The sequence below is a fragment of the Sipha flava genome, unplaced genomic scaffold (assembly GCF_003268045.1).
Source record: "Sipha flava isolate LNK unplaced genomic scaffold, YSA_version1 219_pilon_pilon, whole genome shotgun sequence".
Lineage (NCBI taxonomy): Eukaryota > Metazoa > Arthropoda > Insecta > Hemiptera > Aphididae > Sipha > Sipha flava.
Genome location: NW_020272848.1, coordinates 143,987 through 162,059, shown reverse-complemented (window position 1 = coordinate 162,059; position 18,073 = coordinate 143,987). Strand labels below are relative to the sequence as shown.

Genomic DNA, 18,073 nt, shown 5'->3' with positions numbered 1-18,073 from the left:
ATGCCTTAGTGCTGTAATGAATACTTTATAAACTATATAGCAGACCGAAGAAAATGGAGACCATAATTTTTTTAACTAATATAATTTACTTTATTTCTTTCAATTATTTTATTAAAGTTGTATGTCATGGGAAAACTTATTTTTAGATTAATAAAAATAAAGTGTGTTATTGAGTTCGTATTTCATATTTGTATAAAATATAATAAGGTAATATATACTTAAATCGATTAAGTAAGATAATATGTAATGTACAAAGCTAAATATAATATAGGTAATACAGAATCAGATCGGTATATATTCATATTTTAAAAACTAATTAATTGTATTTACTTGAAACTGAACATGAATTGTTATTTAATTGATATCCTAGCATAAAAACGGTTTTGGTTCATACAATTGAGTTTCGTGCCATTTCAATAGTTATTCTGTAGAATATTATATATTCTGTAAATATATTTTATTTCATTATAAATCCAATATTTCTTAAATAATTGTTAACAAGATATTTATATTAAAATAGAGTAATTATATCAATCGTGTATTGGTTATTTTTTTGGAATACGAATGATAAATATGAAAAATAATTCAATGTATATATTTAAATATAATATAATATAATATTTATATAAAAATAAAATAAAATAGTAAATTATATATATATAAATATATTCGTCATTTATATGAGCTTATAGTTTTAAATAGCGTTAACTGTTTATCAATTTATTGTTAATTTTAATTTAAATTACTAGCCTTTAATTTTTAAAAAGTATATTTTTTTATTTTTGATATTGATGTATTTCTAACTATAAACATTTCGTTCAAAAGGTTTTATAAATAAATATTTTTTATAAGTTAGTTAGTATTTTTCTGAAATAAAATAACTTAAACAGAAGAAATTAAATCTTTAAAATTAATTCTTACAATATTTTTGAACATATTAATTTATTATTTTAAATATGACTTAGAGTTCATAAATGATATGCCCATAGTAGTAATTTATTTTAAATTTCACTATGGATAACTGGAAAAGGAAAGTTTTAATTTTAAGTATATTATAGAAACTAAAATACAATGTATACATTTTTTGGTCGAATACATCTTGTAAATGAAACGAGAACAAATTCAAACTTCTCGATTTAAAATGTTCAATAAACTTTCACGAACTTTTTCATAACTTTATGATATGTAATTTTGAGACACATGGGAACTTCGTAAAATTCACTTAAGAATATGATATATTTTATATTTTTGACACATTTTAAGTCACACATGTTATATCTTAATTGTATGACAATTTTATTTTTTTACAAATTAAATTAAATTTTTACCTTAAAAAGTAATAATTTATGCCAAAGTTACAAATATTTTTATTTCAATTGTAATTTAAATTATTATTCTTGTTATTATTTTATTTTTTTATCATAATTTAATATACTAATTTTTCAAGATAATCTAAATTTAATATCTACATATATTACATATTGGTTTTATTTTCTTTTTCTGTTATCTAATATTTGAAAAGTCAATAATTCCGAACCTTTTTTATATTGTGTACTTTTATGTTAAGATAATTGGAAATATAATTAACTTGAATTTTTTTTTTTTCATAACATACATTTTTGTCGTTAACTATTGAAATAAATACTTAAAAGAAGTTAAATTTAATTATTTATTTATTTACAAAATACAAAACTATTACATATAAATAAACATATTACATAATATATTATACATTGTGTCACTGAGCAAGCTCGTGTGGAGGGCCATGAGTCTTTACTATTTATTTTTAGTTTTAACACATTTGTTAATTTACAATATTACAAATTAGTTAGTGATAGTTCAGATGTATAAAAATAAATTATTATGTAGATTAAAATTTTATTTATTTAATAATACTGAATATTATACTAATCTTATTTCAATTTTTACTAGTAAAAAAGATCTTACCATGATATCCTTTATACCGTGCAATTAAACTATTTATTAAGCAATAACCTAGCCGAAGATCTTTCTGACTTACTATTAAAGAAATTGAGTTAATTGAATAGTAAGATTGGCCATATTGAATATACTGTAAAGTATACATTTCTAAAACTAATAATTTCTTGAAGTAAATGATAAAATATTTTTTTATATTTGTGAATATATTTATAAAAATTAGTAAATTCTACAAAAACTAAAAAAAACAAACTATTAATAAGGAAAATAAAATCATGGGAAGGAAATTCGTGCTGTACAATACATTATTTAACTTGTTGCATTAAAAGAATAGAATCATTAGAAGTATTAGCCTTAATATATTCTTAGCGTTATTTTTGTTTTACATGCATCATATATTTTAAAACGGGACTTGTTAAGGGAAAAATATGAGTATATTTTATTTTCTTTAGATAATCTACTTTAGAAAACGACCGTAATTGCACAGATTGAGATAAAAATTATAGAAAATTACTAGTCAGTTTCAAAAATTAATTAACATAAATATTAATTCTTAGTAACTATTGGTAGTTGACTTTTATGTCGTACGCAATTTACTAAGGATTGTGATCTATAGTTTGGCTATCCTTGATTTATAAAAATATACATCAATATATTAAACATATAGGACAGAGAAATGTGTTCTTAGTTTTTATTTCAGATTATTTAATTATTTATTGACTCACTCACACGACGATAGTCTTATAATGAAATAATTGTAAGACAGTGATCGATTATTTATGGTGCTTCATGTATTTTATTTTTATTTTTATAATTAAACATTTGTTAGATTTTGATGTTTTGAAGATTTTTGATTCCAGTGGAACATCTATTCTTAATTTAAAAATTTAACATAAAATTTTCATAAAAATAATAAAATATTAGTAAATAAAAATTAAATATAGAAGAATAACGTATTAATATAGTTAGTAAAAATTCAAAAAATTTTAATATTTAATGATAAATTGTTTATTTTTATAGTTAATACACTAATGAAATACTTTTTTTTTTATGTTTTCCATGCAATATGATAATAAATCACATTTTTAGTAAAACAATATTATACTCTTTATTAAATATTTCTTAGTTGTATTGTGTATTATAAAAATAAAGAAACATTTCTCTGGTATAAGTAGTAAATACAATGTTAATGAACCCTTGACATTTTTTTATAATAGAAATAGTCAACAACAAATAAAATTTAAATTTAAAATAAATCATTTAGCTTTCACTCAGTCTATTAGTACTTTTGATGACTAATAAAATTTGAATATTTATCACAAAAATTTTTAATTTTATACATTTAATAGACACAGCTTGTTTAAATAATTTCTTTTTGGCAGTTTTTTGCTTAATATTTTTGTTTTGTACTGTTGTTTAACTTATAGTCTTATTTTTTGTTTTTTTTGCACTCAACTTATCCCTTTGAGTTTTTTGAAGAGGTTTTAAAGTTGAAGCATTATCTGTCAATAATTACTTATAGAAATAGTAATACTGTTCAGGAATATTCTTTTTTTAAATGTGCAATTTTTGGAGCAATTTTATAAGCAGGTTTTAGGGAAATATCTTCTTTATCTGGATAAGATTGTTTTCTTTTGGGGTTACTTCTGATATTTATAGTTTTGTATTCATTTTCTGAGAAGTTTGTTTTGTATCATAGCATAAAATGAAAGGTGATTCTTTTTTAAAATAAATAACAACAATGTTTCTCATCAATATTGTTTCACCATTAATTTCATTAATTGAATAGTTTGTGCTCATCACATTACATAAACTTGTAAGATCAATAAAACTCTTTGTGTCCATTTCAGTAGTAGAATATGGTGTTCCGTTTTTCTTAGCAACTTTTATTATTGACATCCATTGTGCAGGGATCTAACTGGACCACTTTATAATACATGCTTTTTTTGATTTTCTATTCTACTATGCATAGAGTCAACTGGCATATATGTATGTCCAGTTGTCAAAAACTAATGTATTATCTTTGAAATATTATTAGTATACATAACAATATAAATGTAAAGAGTATAAATGTATTTATTTTTATTCTGACCATTACAGTTATCAGAATAAAATAATAGCTCAGTTCTTTCATTTGGAACAAAATTTTCAACAAATTTTAGTAATCAACTTCCGATTTCTATAGCTCTCCTATTATTATTGCCTACACTCTCGTTGCAGATAAAATGGTGACCCTTATTGTTATTTGAATCACAAACTGTAAGTGTATGTAAACTGTACTGTAAGTAAAACTTGTAAGTGGCCAGCCTTCTTTTATAATAAAAACTGGACACTTCACCTGAAGGTATTAGTAAATCTGCCTGTAAATCATAAAAGTAAAGTCCTTTGTTAGTATTTCATTTTATTAAATGCATGTCTTTATCTATTTCATTTCTAGCAACTGTTTTACTTTTTTTTATGTTTTTCATAAATTTCTTCTTATTCTGAAGTTTTTGATGAAGTATTTTTACATTCTTCACATACAGAGAATTGGTATTTTTTTGGTGAAAAAAACAGTATATTAAATTCATAATTGAAAACATTTTCATAACAATGTTTCTTAACTGGTGTAATAATATTATAATTTTTACAATATTCTGTAAACATTCTATACATTTCTGTCAAGTTTAAACTTCCATCTATAAATTTTCTGGTAGTATGACTTCTTAAATAATGGGACTCAATCCTTGGAAACAAATTTATATGATTCCTAACAACATTTTTGTCTTCTTCACTGATTGCATTTCTATTAGTATGTTTTCTTTTTTTATCTTTTTCCGTACTACCGGATTCATTTAACTTTTTCCTTGCTGTTGAAATATTTGTGTCATTTATGTTTAGTGTGGATTCGAAAAAAAGTTTGCAAACTCTTATTCTTGAAATTTCCCTTACCACGTAAAAAAAATAATGCAAATTATTTGATCTTGAAGAATTGACTACTTTTTCTACTATTTCTATATAACAATTAATGAAGTCACATTGTCTATCATTATATGCAAGCTCCCAATATTGCGAAAAAATAGTTTCTCTTTCTTTTTGATTAATTTTTTCTGAACATTTAATCTTACATTTCTCTCTACATGGTTCAAGCAATTTTTTAGCAGGTTTTTCTATGCATATCACAGTTATATAAGCTTCTCCTAAATTTCTCTTTGCCTTTTTAACCTCTCTTTTCCATTTATTTGGTTTTTTAGATCTTTTCTTAAATTTTTTTTGTGGAGTATCATTATTTACAACCTATGCTTCAGGATTTTTTTCATTATTAACAAAAGTCTTTTCAATATTTAAACTATCTTGAGTTACAGATAAACTAAATGTAGGTAGATAAGGTCTTATGGTTACTATTTAAATCTTGAACATCATCTGAAGTATAAGCTTCATCATTTAAAATGTTTTTATTAAATTCAACTGGAATTTGTGTAGATATTATTGTATTTAAATTAAATAATTCTTCCGTAGAATTTTGAAACTTCATTTATATTAGTACATTTTTCTTCATCGTTAACATATTCAAAAGTTATTGGGCCATTTAATAGGGTTAAAGTGTCAAGATTACCTAGCTTCAAATTGTAATATTCTTTTTCATGTTGATTTGGTGGACTGGTAGATAATGGTGAGTTATTGATGAATGTATTCTCTGAAAAATTGGCTTCCAGCCATTTATCTACTAGTTCAGTACTGACATCTTCTTCATTAGTACTAACATTTATAGCATAAGGAATTGTTGAGAAGTCCTAAAAGTAATTATAAAAATACACAATAATTTTAATAACTTTATTGTTTCAGTTATTATACTATTATATTTTAATACTCTTAAAAAACTATTACATAATATTGTTGCATAATTACGCTGCACATTGAAATATGCACTTTTATGCAAAACAAAATTGTTTAGTTATAGTATTTTTTATTTAGTTTTATTATTTTTATAAAATAATACTCAAGATACCTCACTCATATTAAAATGCATAGCCGTAGTAAAAATATATAAAAACACACATAATAATATCTATTCACAACTCATATTATACATATAAGCATAATAATACTATATTTGACTTAGGTACCTCTAATTTGTTTTAAATATTGCTTGTTGCTATATGATTGCTAATAAAAGCATACGTTTTGTTCTGCTTTGAGCAGTCATTATTGAAAGTAATTGTATTAAAATTAAATATAATTATATTTAAAACAATTAAAATATATCGGTAGTTATTAAATAATAATAAAAGATTAAAAGATATAATAATAATATAAGTGATAACAAAATCGTATCAATGATAAGTAACAAAACCTAGTACAATAGTGAATTATATCAAAAAACTACACTAATGCACTACTGTATGACCCATTAGAATAAATGTTTTAATGTATATTTTTTAAATATTACACTGTTGCATTAAAGTAATCTTTGCTTTTACTTTAATACACTATCGTTTTTTGTCATTTTACAGTTTTAATATTGTATTTACATTAAAATACACTAGTGCATCGAAAAAAACGTAATTTTTACAATAAGAAAATATACATTTTATCAATTGAAAATTTACATTTTTCGAGTTATTACACTAATGTTCTGATGGTATGATATATCCAATACAATTAAAACGGGAAATGTTAAGTGACTTTAATTCTTTATGCGATTTGGAATTTTTTTTTGCCACGTGACCTGTATGCCATACACACGCTTAATTATGCTTTACTTTTGACTTTGTTATATGGTTGAAAAATGATGAATAATACGAATTAAAATAACAAGATTAATTGAATCAAGAATAAAATATATAACGACAACTAATAGCTTCAAAAGGATAAACGAACTCAATGAACACCGAAAGCTCAAAATTCTACAGATTATCAGTGTATTACGTGGAAATATGTGCTTTATGTATAAAAAAACAACTCCATAACCATAAAAGAATATGAATAATGTGAATAATGTTGGCCGTTTATATTTCGGTAACTCTAGCCGAAATTATAAGAGAAGTTCAAAGTACACAATTATAGAAATCTATCGTTATACCCATCTGGGTTATTGGCATTTTTGGTTATGAAGTGTATGTTTAAAGGATAAGGGTTGTGTTATGGTATTTTGGACGTGTTAAATATATTTTATGAGTATGCCCTAGATTGAGATGGTTGAGTTAACTTTTGTTTTGTTAAATTCTCAAATATTATATTAAACGATTATACATTACGGGAAAATTGAAAAATAACTTGGAAATATTATTAATTGTTTTCCCACTGGAGAATTTATATTTACTACGATAAAATAATTAATATTGTTTTTAATTGCTTAAAAATTAAATGATCAAGGTAGAGAAAATCTACAGCATTTTTGATTTATTTGTGTTCTTATTTACATTGTAATTAAATTCTACAAACAATATAAATTTTATGATGAACATGAATAACATTTAGGGATAACAATGAGAACAAATATAAGAAACAGTTTTCTAATAGTACCGATAAAGTATGTTTGTCACATAGATTATTTTATAGCAGTTTGTGAACCATACTCTAACATTGACATGTATTATTTTTAAATTTTCCTAATATCATTAAGATGTTTAAATATTATTTATAAATAACTTATAATTAGAAATATATCACAATACATTTTAAGCTCTCACCTTGTTTATTTGCATCACACGAAAGCTGCAGTCCATGGTATAAATTGTTTAGAAAGAAATACATAATATCTTTATCATGCCTATTCCATATTAAACATATTAAACATAAGCTTTAATCAATAATTTGAAGAATCAACCAAATTGGACTATAATTTGAATCAAACATTATTATTAGTATTATTATTATCATTATTATAGATAGAGACATGTCAAATCATATCTGGGGTGGTTTGCAAGAAGTGTGAAGATATGGGAAAATCATGGGCACCGCGAAAGGGGTGCAAGGTGGTACATTTGCACCACCTGGATTTTTTTAAAAAAAGAGTACAATTTAAAAATGTAAGATAGAGAATATCACTATCTAATTTTCTTATAGCCTGAATTACTTTGAAGTCGTTGAAAAAACGACAGGAATTTTTTATTGTCATACAATTTAAAAAAAATATTTATATGAATTTAAATTAAATAATTTAAGCATTGTTTAAATATCAACATATATTCTATGCATGATGCACCCCCTCTGACTGAGTTCCTGGCAGTGCCTATGGTACCAATCATCGATTGCTACAATTGTAAGATTTTAGGTTAACCTTAGGTTAAGAAAAGTATTATATATTATATATGTATTATATATAAAGTATTATATATGCATGCATATTTTTAAAACTTAAATTACAATTTATATTTTTTATCATACTATATGAGGATACAGGTAAAAATAAATTTCTTAGTAAATCAAAAATTTCAAACGTTGTAATCATAAACTTTTAAAGACGTCTTTTAAGAATTAATAGGTATAGTACACTATACCAGATATGAGGTTGTTAAAGATTAGCTAAACGTCATCCATCTATTATATCAGCTACCCACTCCGTGAATAAACACCATAATACAAAATGTAAGAAAAATAATTACCTTGGAGAGCTTTTGAAAATTCATTGAATAATAATATAGCACTGATTCATTCTTTTTTTTCTCACTTTCAAGCAATGCTATGTGTTCAAGGGAGAATTTTCCACCAAATAACTGTACTGGGTACAAAAGAAAGTAGATATTATAAACGGCAACCCAGATATTCATTTGAGGCTGTTCCACAAACCTCTTTCATGCCAACGTGGAACTAATTATGCTCGTTCAAATGTATTATGCATACATACATTCACTATGTTTCGTGTGTTTTGTACTATAATAGCTATTGAAGGGATTTTTCGAACGATTTGAAGTTATTGTTTTTTCTACAATTGTGTTAATGGGTTGCCTAAAAAAAATAAATGTAATATAAGCTATCAAATATTTTAATAATATTCCATAGATAGAGGTGAGTATTATACATTTTTTAACTGTGTTATTTTGAGATCCTTACTTATTAAATTTATATATTTTGTATTTTTTCTATAAGTATTTAATAATAATACACAATAAAAAAATTCAAGAAAAAAAAATTTATCATAAAGACTGAGTCGATTATTTTTAGCACCTAATGGAATTAAATAATATGTACTCGTATATTATATAGATAATTTGGTTATAATATATCAAATACCAAAATAAATTTCAAATTTTATCTTATAAATTAATATTATATCTACAAACTTTAATAAACACTTATTTTTATTAAAACATAATATAATATTTTACTCAGTTTTGGTTGTAATTAATATGTAATATTAATTGCTGTTTTTAGAATTTTAAGTAAAGTACTTCAAGATTTACATTTCAAGACAAAAAAAAAAAAAATTAATAAAAGAAAAATATAAATTTTCTTTAGTTTTATTTTGCATTTACAAAATCTACTAAGAAAATCTAAAAATGGCCTCTAAAGTACAATTTGTATTTTGTTTTCTATGTAAAATGCTTTATAAAACTTTAGAGTGCAGATTTACAACTGATATAAACTTAGTTAAAAATCATTAATGTAAGACTAATACATTCTACTCTGATTAAATATTTTAAAAAAAAGTTAAAAAAAAAATTGTTCACAAATGAGTATATTTGTAATTTTATCACGAAAGTGTAACAACTTTATTTTATGGAACTTATATGTAAATTTTTTATTTATTAAAAAATCTATGCGGGGACAAATTATATTATAGAATTAAAGTTGAATAACGGCGTACTGTGCGTTAGTAGGTGGACATATTTCTATTGGCTATTAAAATATTTATTTCAACTGTGAAATTTTCGTTGTTAGAATTAATATTGGTAAGACTATAATTAATTTGATTATTTTGTAAACAACAGTAGTTATATATACAGTAATATGTATATACTATGCATTAATACTATTATTATAAACATAATATTTCTTAAACATATCGTCCCTATAATTCATCGATTTTTTCCAAATTTATTATTATAATTTAATTATCGTAGCTCTTTTAAGATATGAAAATTATGCATATATATAATAATTATTAATATGAAATCTGAGAGATTCAGTAGTAACAGCCTTCTTATTTTTGAACTTTTAATTATATTTATTTTTAAATTAATTTTTATATTTCACGGGTGAAAGCCGAGGAAAATGACGAAATTACTATTATTTGAAACCAGAACATAATTTATTGAGATTCACCCGGTTATGTCAAAATACAGCCAGTGGTAATTGAACAAATGTACAAATGTTAATAATTCATAGACCGAGCAAATTATAAGATAATATGTCTTTAAAAATGTAATTATAGGATTATTTAGTTATTAATTGTAGTATAACATTTTCACACTTTCCTCGATAGTACGGAGCAGTCTAGTCATGATAATTGGACTAAAAAAAGTAAAATAAAAATAAAATAATAAATATAAAGTTGTTTAAACTGGGTACAACATTTAAAAATAATATATTAACAATATAAGTTAAAGTTAAAAAATTTTACTAAGTAGCCTATTTCTAAGTTCTTACATAAATTAATTGAACATTTATTTAGTGTTATTCAGTTTTTGAAATATAAAATAAAATAATATTAAATTATACATCACTCGATAGAAAAAAAAAAGATAAAATGCAACGTTATAATTTTCAATTATAAAACGTAATTGCAGTAATTTTACATTAAAAATTTAGTGTATTTTAAATGATATTTCTACTAAAATATAATATACTATATTGTACAGTTTTAAATTTTAAAACAATTAATCATGAAATAAATTTTTTAAATAAATTATACTGCAACATTTTATTTTAGATTATTACGAATCATATTATTTTTTAAAGTTTAAATAAATAGTTTATAAAGTATTTATAAACTACTTTTTGAAATGTCAGTGGAACATCAAAACGATGAGGATTTTCTCTTGTATTTCATTTGGTTTTTAGAATGAAAGTTAAGGGATGGGGAAAATGTATACGGCTTTAAGTTACATATAACAGTACAAAGCTGTTTTTTTAGATACCTAAAAGCAAGAGGTAGGATAAAGTTGAGTTATCGACAAAAAATTACGTCAGGATTTTTCATAAATAAAAAAGTACATCGGTTACCCATAAAACAAAACTAGAAATGCAAACCGCATTTAAAACGAACACTTATGGAAATATTTGACTTTTATATTTGACTATTTTATTTGTGTGAAAAGCAATCTGAAATATTGTTATTGGGTCGCATTTTTGCTTAAAGCCATTAAAACAAACGTGATTTATCGGAGATATAAAATTCGTTTTTTTATTTTTTTCCAGATATATCTTCTTGGCCATTTACACGGCCGAAATGGTTATTAAAACCATATCTAAAGGATTTATACTAAATAAGTATACTTACTTACGAAATCCATGGAACTGGCTTGATTTCATCGTCATCACTTCAGGCTACGCCACAATTGGTATGGATGTCGGGAATTTAGCCGGGTTGCGTACCTTTCGTGTACTCAGAGCTTTAAAAACCGTATCTATAATGCCAGGTAAATTTTTTTTGTTTTTAAGAAATTATCGTAGTGGATTAAATAAGATATTTTAAGCATGTACGTAATACGAAAAACTATGAATGTTTGTAGGCAAAATGTGTTTAAAAAATATATATATAAATGTTTTTATTCTTTGTGGAATTCAATTCCAACGCATTGAATATATTAAAATATATCCCATTCCTTAAATCACTACTAAAAGCTCTAGTATGATGGTAAACAAATTATGAAGTTTATTTTAGTCCAAAACATTATTTTATTGCAAAATATTTAATTGTATTAATATGTCTACTCAAATACAGAAAAAAATACTATTGTTTCATATATGTATAGTTATTTAAAAACGTCAAACAAACGAGTACTTAAAAAAATGTCCATTTAGATGAAGTATATACGTAAATTCCAAAATAAGTAAACTTTTATAATATTTGTTTTAAAATTAGTTTTTTTCTTTAAAGATTCTATCGACGGAAGAACTTCAAAACGCTCCATATTGAAGTTTTTTTTCCAATAAGCACATTGGTATAGTAAAATATTTTAAAAAGTTTCATATAGCCTCTCTATAGATTGGAAATTGGAAACGAATGGTACTATAGAGAGATTATATTTTCAAATATATTATAATTTAAAGAAAATTGTAAAATAGTTATCCTAAAGTGAAATTGCAAATCTACAAAACAATTTTAACAGATATAAAAAAGTTATAAATATGTTTCTAAAAATGTGTTTCACTTATTTTTCCGGCAATTCTATGAATCTATTTTGAAAATTATTATAAATTATTTTATATAATAAAATATAAGAGCTTTGTGGTAGCATTTTTTTTTATAATTATTATTGATTGAACGATCAATAATAAAGAGTGTAATTTATATTTTTATGATACAGAAAGTTAAATTTTTAAAATAATTATAGAGGACTCGCATTATTTTTAAAACGCTCGTAATAACTATTATTTTTAATATTATCTTCCTCTCATCAACAAAGAACAACAATTATATTTTATGTCATTAAATTAAATTAATATTCACCTATAACTATCCCTAGTATAATTAGCTTATCTTTGTTCCAATTATTTTATAGCATTTCGGCCTTTGAGCTTAATAGGTTTATCTATATTTTTGTGTATTTTGTTTTAATACATTTAATATAAAATATTTTAAGACTATTTTTATACCAAGACAATAGAGTAATAGTAAGTATATATTATGACTTATTCGTAAAATATACTATTATTTTTTGATCAAAGGATTGAAAAATAATACACGTCTAGAATGTTTATAATTATAAAAATTATATACATAAAAAAAATATTAAACACAATTAACTACTTGACAACAAATTGTTAGTAATTGTTATTATATTATCGTTAAAATCGTTGATATATCTCTATATATACGTATGGTATATTTGTTTATCTTCATTGGGTTTATTTTTTTAATCCCTTAGTTTGGTTAAATGATTGATGTATGTCCCTTTTGCTTATAATTCAATTAATATCTATATAAATCTTTATTAAAATGTCTTATATTGTCTTACATTGTGTCATGAACGGTAGGGTTTCCTCCCGTTTTTAATTTTTCGGAACTGTTCTTTTTTTATTCAATTCATCCTACGTCCTGGCTTAATAAGCACCTGGACGCAATATTTCCCGTATTTGATTATTTTTTAAAAAAATTTATAATTTATAGGACCATGCATTTTTGTACCGCATATATACAAGTGACAATCAAACATTTTTGCCAAATCAATTGTTATACTTTATTTATAAATTATTTATCACTGATGCGAAGCACATTATATTGAATTGTATGTATTAACTGATTAAGCATACTTACAATGGTTGGGGGCTATACACAATAGTTTTCATCGCGTTTCATACGTCGTGTTTTCCGTATTCACTAAAATACATTGCTTGGCTATAATCATGGCGATTGTTATCCGTCGCGTTTTTATCCGCGATTTTTGTGGACTAACGCCGAAAAAATTAAAAAATTGAACTTCTAATTTTACATTGTTTTAAATTATTGGATAAGTTAATTATTGGAGTTAGAAAACGCTGCGTTTTTACTATAATTTTACGTTTATATTAAATATTGCACTTATTTAATTTAATTACCTATACAATATAAATTAATATTTCAATTCTATATATTAGGTATATTTATATAATATTCAGTTATCAATATTATTACAATACCTACTAGTTAGACCTTAGTACTTACTACCTTTCTTTCAATTAACTCCGGTGTAGCTGTTATGATAAATTTGGTATCTAATACTTCAATAAATGATACTTAAGAAATTATTTTGTATAATTTTCAATTTTCAAATTCAATAAATCACAAATCATATTACAATTCACATACAATTAATGTTATCATTAATAGATAAGTTAAATGTAATGGAATAATTTTAAAATAGTTCTTTAACAAATTAATGTATATTTATTAATAATTTGTGATATTCGAATGCGATGAATATAAATAAATTGTCTTCGGCATATTAATTAATCAAATTTAATATTGTCAAAAAAAATATGGCTTCAGTATTTTTGATACTGCTAGGTAGTAACCCTGATAAACGGTGTTCTTTGTCTTTTTCTAAATGTCTATCCATTTATTTTTTCTTAATTTATATTTCTCGATCTTCAACCATAGTCGATATTCAGATATAATTTCTTATAACACTTTTATTCCAGTTTTCTCTCTTATCTCCGAAATAGGTTCTTCAGTACACATGTCATCTGTATTGAGCTACTTTAAACATCTTTATTCTTTATTCTTTCTGTCAGTGGAATTCTCAATACTAGTATTTATCACTATATCCTTATATATTTTAGTAACATAATATTCTTGTTGTAATCTTGTTTAGTCTCACAAAAAACTTTCATCACCTCTATATTTTTAATAATTTATAAATACTGATATTAAAAATTATAAATACAAAATATAAATTAACATAATCCATACTATTATTTTCTTGTAAAAATATTATCCATAAACCTATATTTACTTGGGTTCATATTCTAAAATTGAACAACTTGTTAAATATAATTAAACATAATTAAATTGCTAGATATGTGTACTCAATCTATAGTAATTTAAAATTAATTTAATCATGATTTAACCCTGTAACGTCAAAAACATCATGATCCAAAATTCATAATAAAATTACAAATTTAATATTAATCTAAATTCTATACACAAGAATTTGTCCCCAAATCCAAATTTTAAAAGTCACATATACCCACGACATATACATTATAAAGAAAAAGATTAATTCAACAAATAATTACTCATTTTGACGAGTATCACATCGTAGGTTACACCGATTTTGGGGTTTCAGGCAATTTGGTCAAGAAATACGTTATGAATAATGTAATCGGTATAACCGGATCTAAAGTTAAATTATTCCAAGAGTATAGTTTAATTATATTAATCCTGTAGAATTAAAAGAAACTGGAAGATTTAAAAAAAAACTATATTTTTAATAATCATACTAACTTTTAGGTGTATAATAAAAAATAATGACAAAAAAATGTTGTAACATTTATGTTTATGTTTCACTTAAATGTTTTATTACTTTATAAATAATACTAAGTTAAAACAATGATAAAAGTAAAATATGGTTCCATATAAATAATGGTTGAATAGTATGGACCCGTCGGTCTCATTCGATTTATTTCTATTTTTTTTTTTTTTTTAATATAATAATAAACGACACTGATTTCAAGAATGAGTATTTTTCATTCCTTTATTTTGACACTTTTGTAATGGATTACCAATAGTATTCTAACTGCTAAAACAAAAAATAAAAACGATAAATAATAATATGTCATACAGTTGAAAGTGCATTAGTTTTACAACACATAAATTATTAGTAAGAAATAAGAGTTTAAATATTAAATTCATTAAAAGACAAAAAAAATTATCAGAAAAAATAATTTTTTTATCTTTAACGTATATAATAACTTTAAGATTCTTAAATCTTAATTAAAAAAAGAAAAAAATGAATAAAATAAACATTATTTCTTTAATCTTTGTAACTATTTTGGATAAACCTTAATACTATTAAATTCGAATGGTCATCTTCAGAAAATTCAAAAATCTATTTGTATTGAAATATATATATATTAACCATTACGATGGGATAGTAAGATTTATTATTTTGTAATATTATTTTCAATTCACCAATAGACTCCTTAGTTCAAGAAAAAAAATATTTAAGTATTTGCTTTACTTAAAATTTAGTAAATAATAAAATAGTTTACTTAGAATTTTCGAAGGTAGTTTTGGTGTAAACCTAAAAATTTTAATCTACCATATTCTAATTCTATAGGTTACTTGTCTTTCTTTATTACATGTATGTCACCAACAAAATTAAAAAAATTTTGAATCTTTAAACAAAATTTTTATGAACTGCATATTAAATTTAAATGTTGATTTTTATCATTTTATCATAACTTATTGTAATATTTTTAATCCATTTTAAATAAATTAAAAATTTGGTTTTTGTATACATACGAGTATATGTTTATAAGAAATACCTAAATTTATAGATTTCTGTTAAATATAATTTATTTTGCAGTTTTAATTCCTTTTAGGTATCGAATGTATAATATTAAATGAAATTATTCAATAATTTTAGAATTCAAATAAGTATGATAGTTAATACTTTTTAATAAAATTATTTTAAAAACTTAAATGCGTTGTAAATATAAATATAATTTAATTTATGTATTTAATTTTAGTCTTCACTGATTTATTTAAAATGTATGAAATTACTTAAACATTTTCATACATTTTTATTGATTTATTTTTCCTTCCGTTCAAATATCATTACAATGAAAACAAATAAATTAAAAAAATTGTTAATACTCCAAAACACTAAATTCTACGATAGCTACTAGTTCCGCTGACCGTCTCCATCCCTTAAAAACTTTTTGGCTTTATCATTACCGGTGTATAACTTTAAACAAGGAAAACTTTCGTGTGATGCTATACAATCGTACACGGAGAATCCTTGTTTTTCAAATTTCGCTATCTTCATGAATTCAGCGAAGTTTATGTTTTCCTGTACACTATAGTGTAAATTTACTTCAAAATATTGTAAAAATAATGCTAAGTATTATGTATTTTTTTTTTAAATGATTATTCATAAAATAGACAAAAACTATGACACAGTACTTTTTAACTCTCGAAAGTGAAACACGTATGTACCACTAATGATCGCTTTGCGTCTTTGTCAGTTCTCGATGCTAGTGCAATTACAACGAGCATCGACTCACAGGCAATATGACTCGCATTTATATATCTTATTAATATAGTATCACAAAGTAAGTAATAACAGACTATCGGGCCTTATGATTTTATAGTCTTTACATATCAAATCTCCAAAAAATAATTCAACCCAAAACAATAAACTAAACACCCCGTTAAAACCAAAAACCACATCAAAAATAAGCTGCGTTGGAGATGGATCATGTATTCCATAATAAAATATAAATAAAAATCCATGGTTAGGTAATTATGGTAGTTTAACACTAATGTTTTTTCTTTGAACAATTTTAGGTTAGTAAATATTCAAGACCATTTTTTCTTCTTTCTGTACTTGGTTTCTTTTAGTACAAATAATTACTGCCAAAATTTGGCGAATAATCTTATAAAATATAGTTTTTTCGAGCAAATATAATTCTAACAAAATTGGTTATTAAATACAACGTATAATTTTTTTTAAAACTTTCTTTATAATAGATTTTAAGAATGTACTAAATTGCCATTGTTTTAAATTGTATGTCGTAACCATGTAGAATCATAAACTTTATTATTCACAATCGAGTCATACATATTTTATTTTATTTATAGGATATTCTTTGACAGAGCTGTCCTATACAGGACAGTTAACAAACAAAATTAACTTAATAGTTGTAATTAAATATGTGTTTAATTATATTAAATTTTAATAATTTTAATCTTAATAATAATTATGCTTTTAATGCTATATGTACACATTTCTTGTAAATATGCATATGCTGTTTAGTTATCTATCTAGATGTATTTGAGTTGTAAAGTAAAGCACTTGTTGTTGGCAGTATAATCTGGTGCCAGATAGAAGGACTCAGGGATTTAGTTTTTTCGAGTGGCCTTTTTTTGTTGCATTTATCTGGGTTATATGTGGTGTAAGACAGACATTTGAACTCCGTTGCGTAACACATTTAAATATCCATCTCGGTGATTCATCTAATTTAATTTATTTTATTTGATTGTATAAAAATCCATCAAATTTATTTTATTTCATCTGTCACCTTTAATATTAATCTTTAGTTCTGTTTTAGAATAGTTTTCCAAAAACTGTTGTAGCTCTCTTGTCGAAGTTTAAACAATTAGCTTACGGACTGTAAATATTTGAAGTTTCTATAAAGGCAGTGGAATGGTAGGAAAATAATTTTGTAAAAACATTTTTACTGCACTACCTACATTACATTTTAAATGCTTATAAATAATAAACTATTTTTTCAATTTTTAATATGGCTTCAAGAACACTTTGAGAAAAATATTTTATACATA

General features: G+C 23.4%; 1 protein-coding gene across 5 annotated transcripts in view; it reads left to right on the top strand.

The window, feature by feature from the left end:
* Positions 1–18,073, top strand: part of LOC112683106 (sodium channel protein 60E-like) — a 116,638-nt gene that overhangs the window by 34,032 nt on the left and 64,533 nt on the right. For all 5 annotated transcript variants that reach the window (XM_025553980.1, XM_025553979.1, XM_025553978.1 and 2 more), the window contains one exon: positions 11,281–11,501. In XM_025553980.1, coding sequence (XP_025409765.1) covers positions 11,281–11,501 — 221 coding nt within the window. The remainder of the gene's footprint in view (positions 1–11,280; positions 11,502–18,073) is intronic.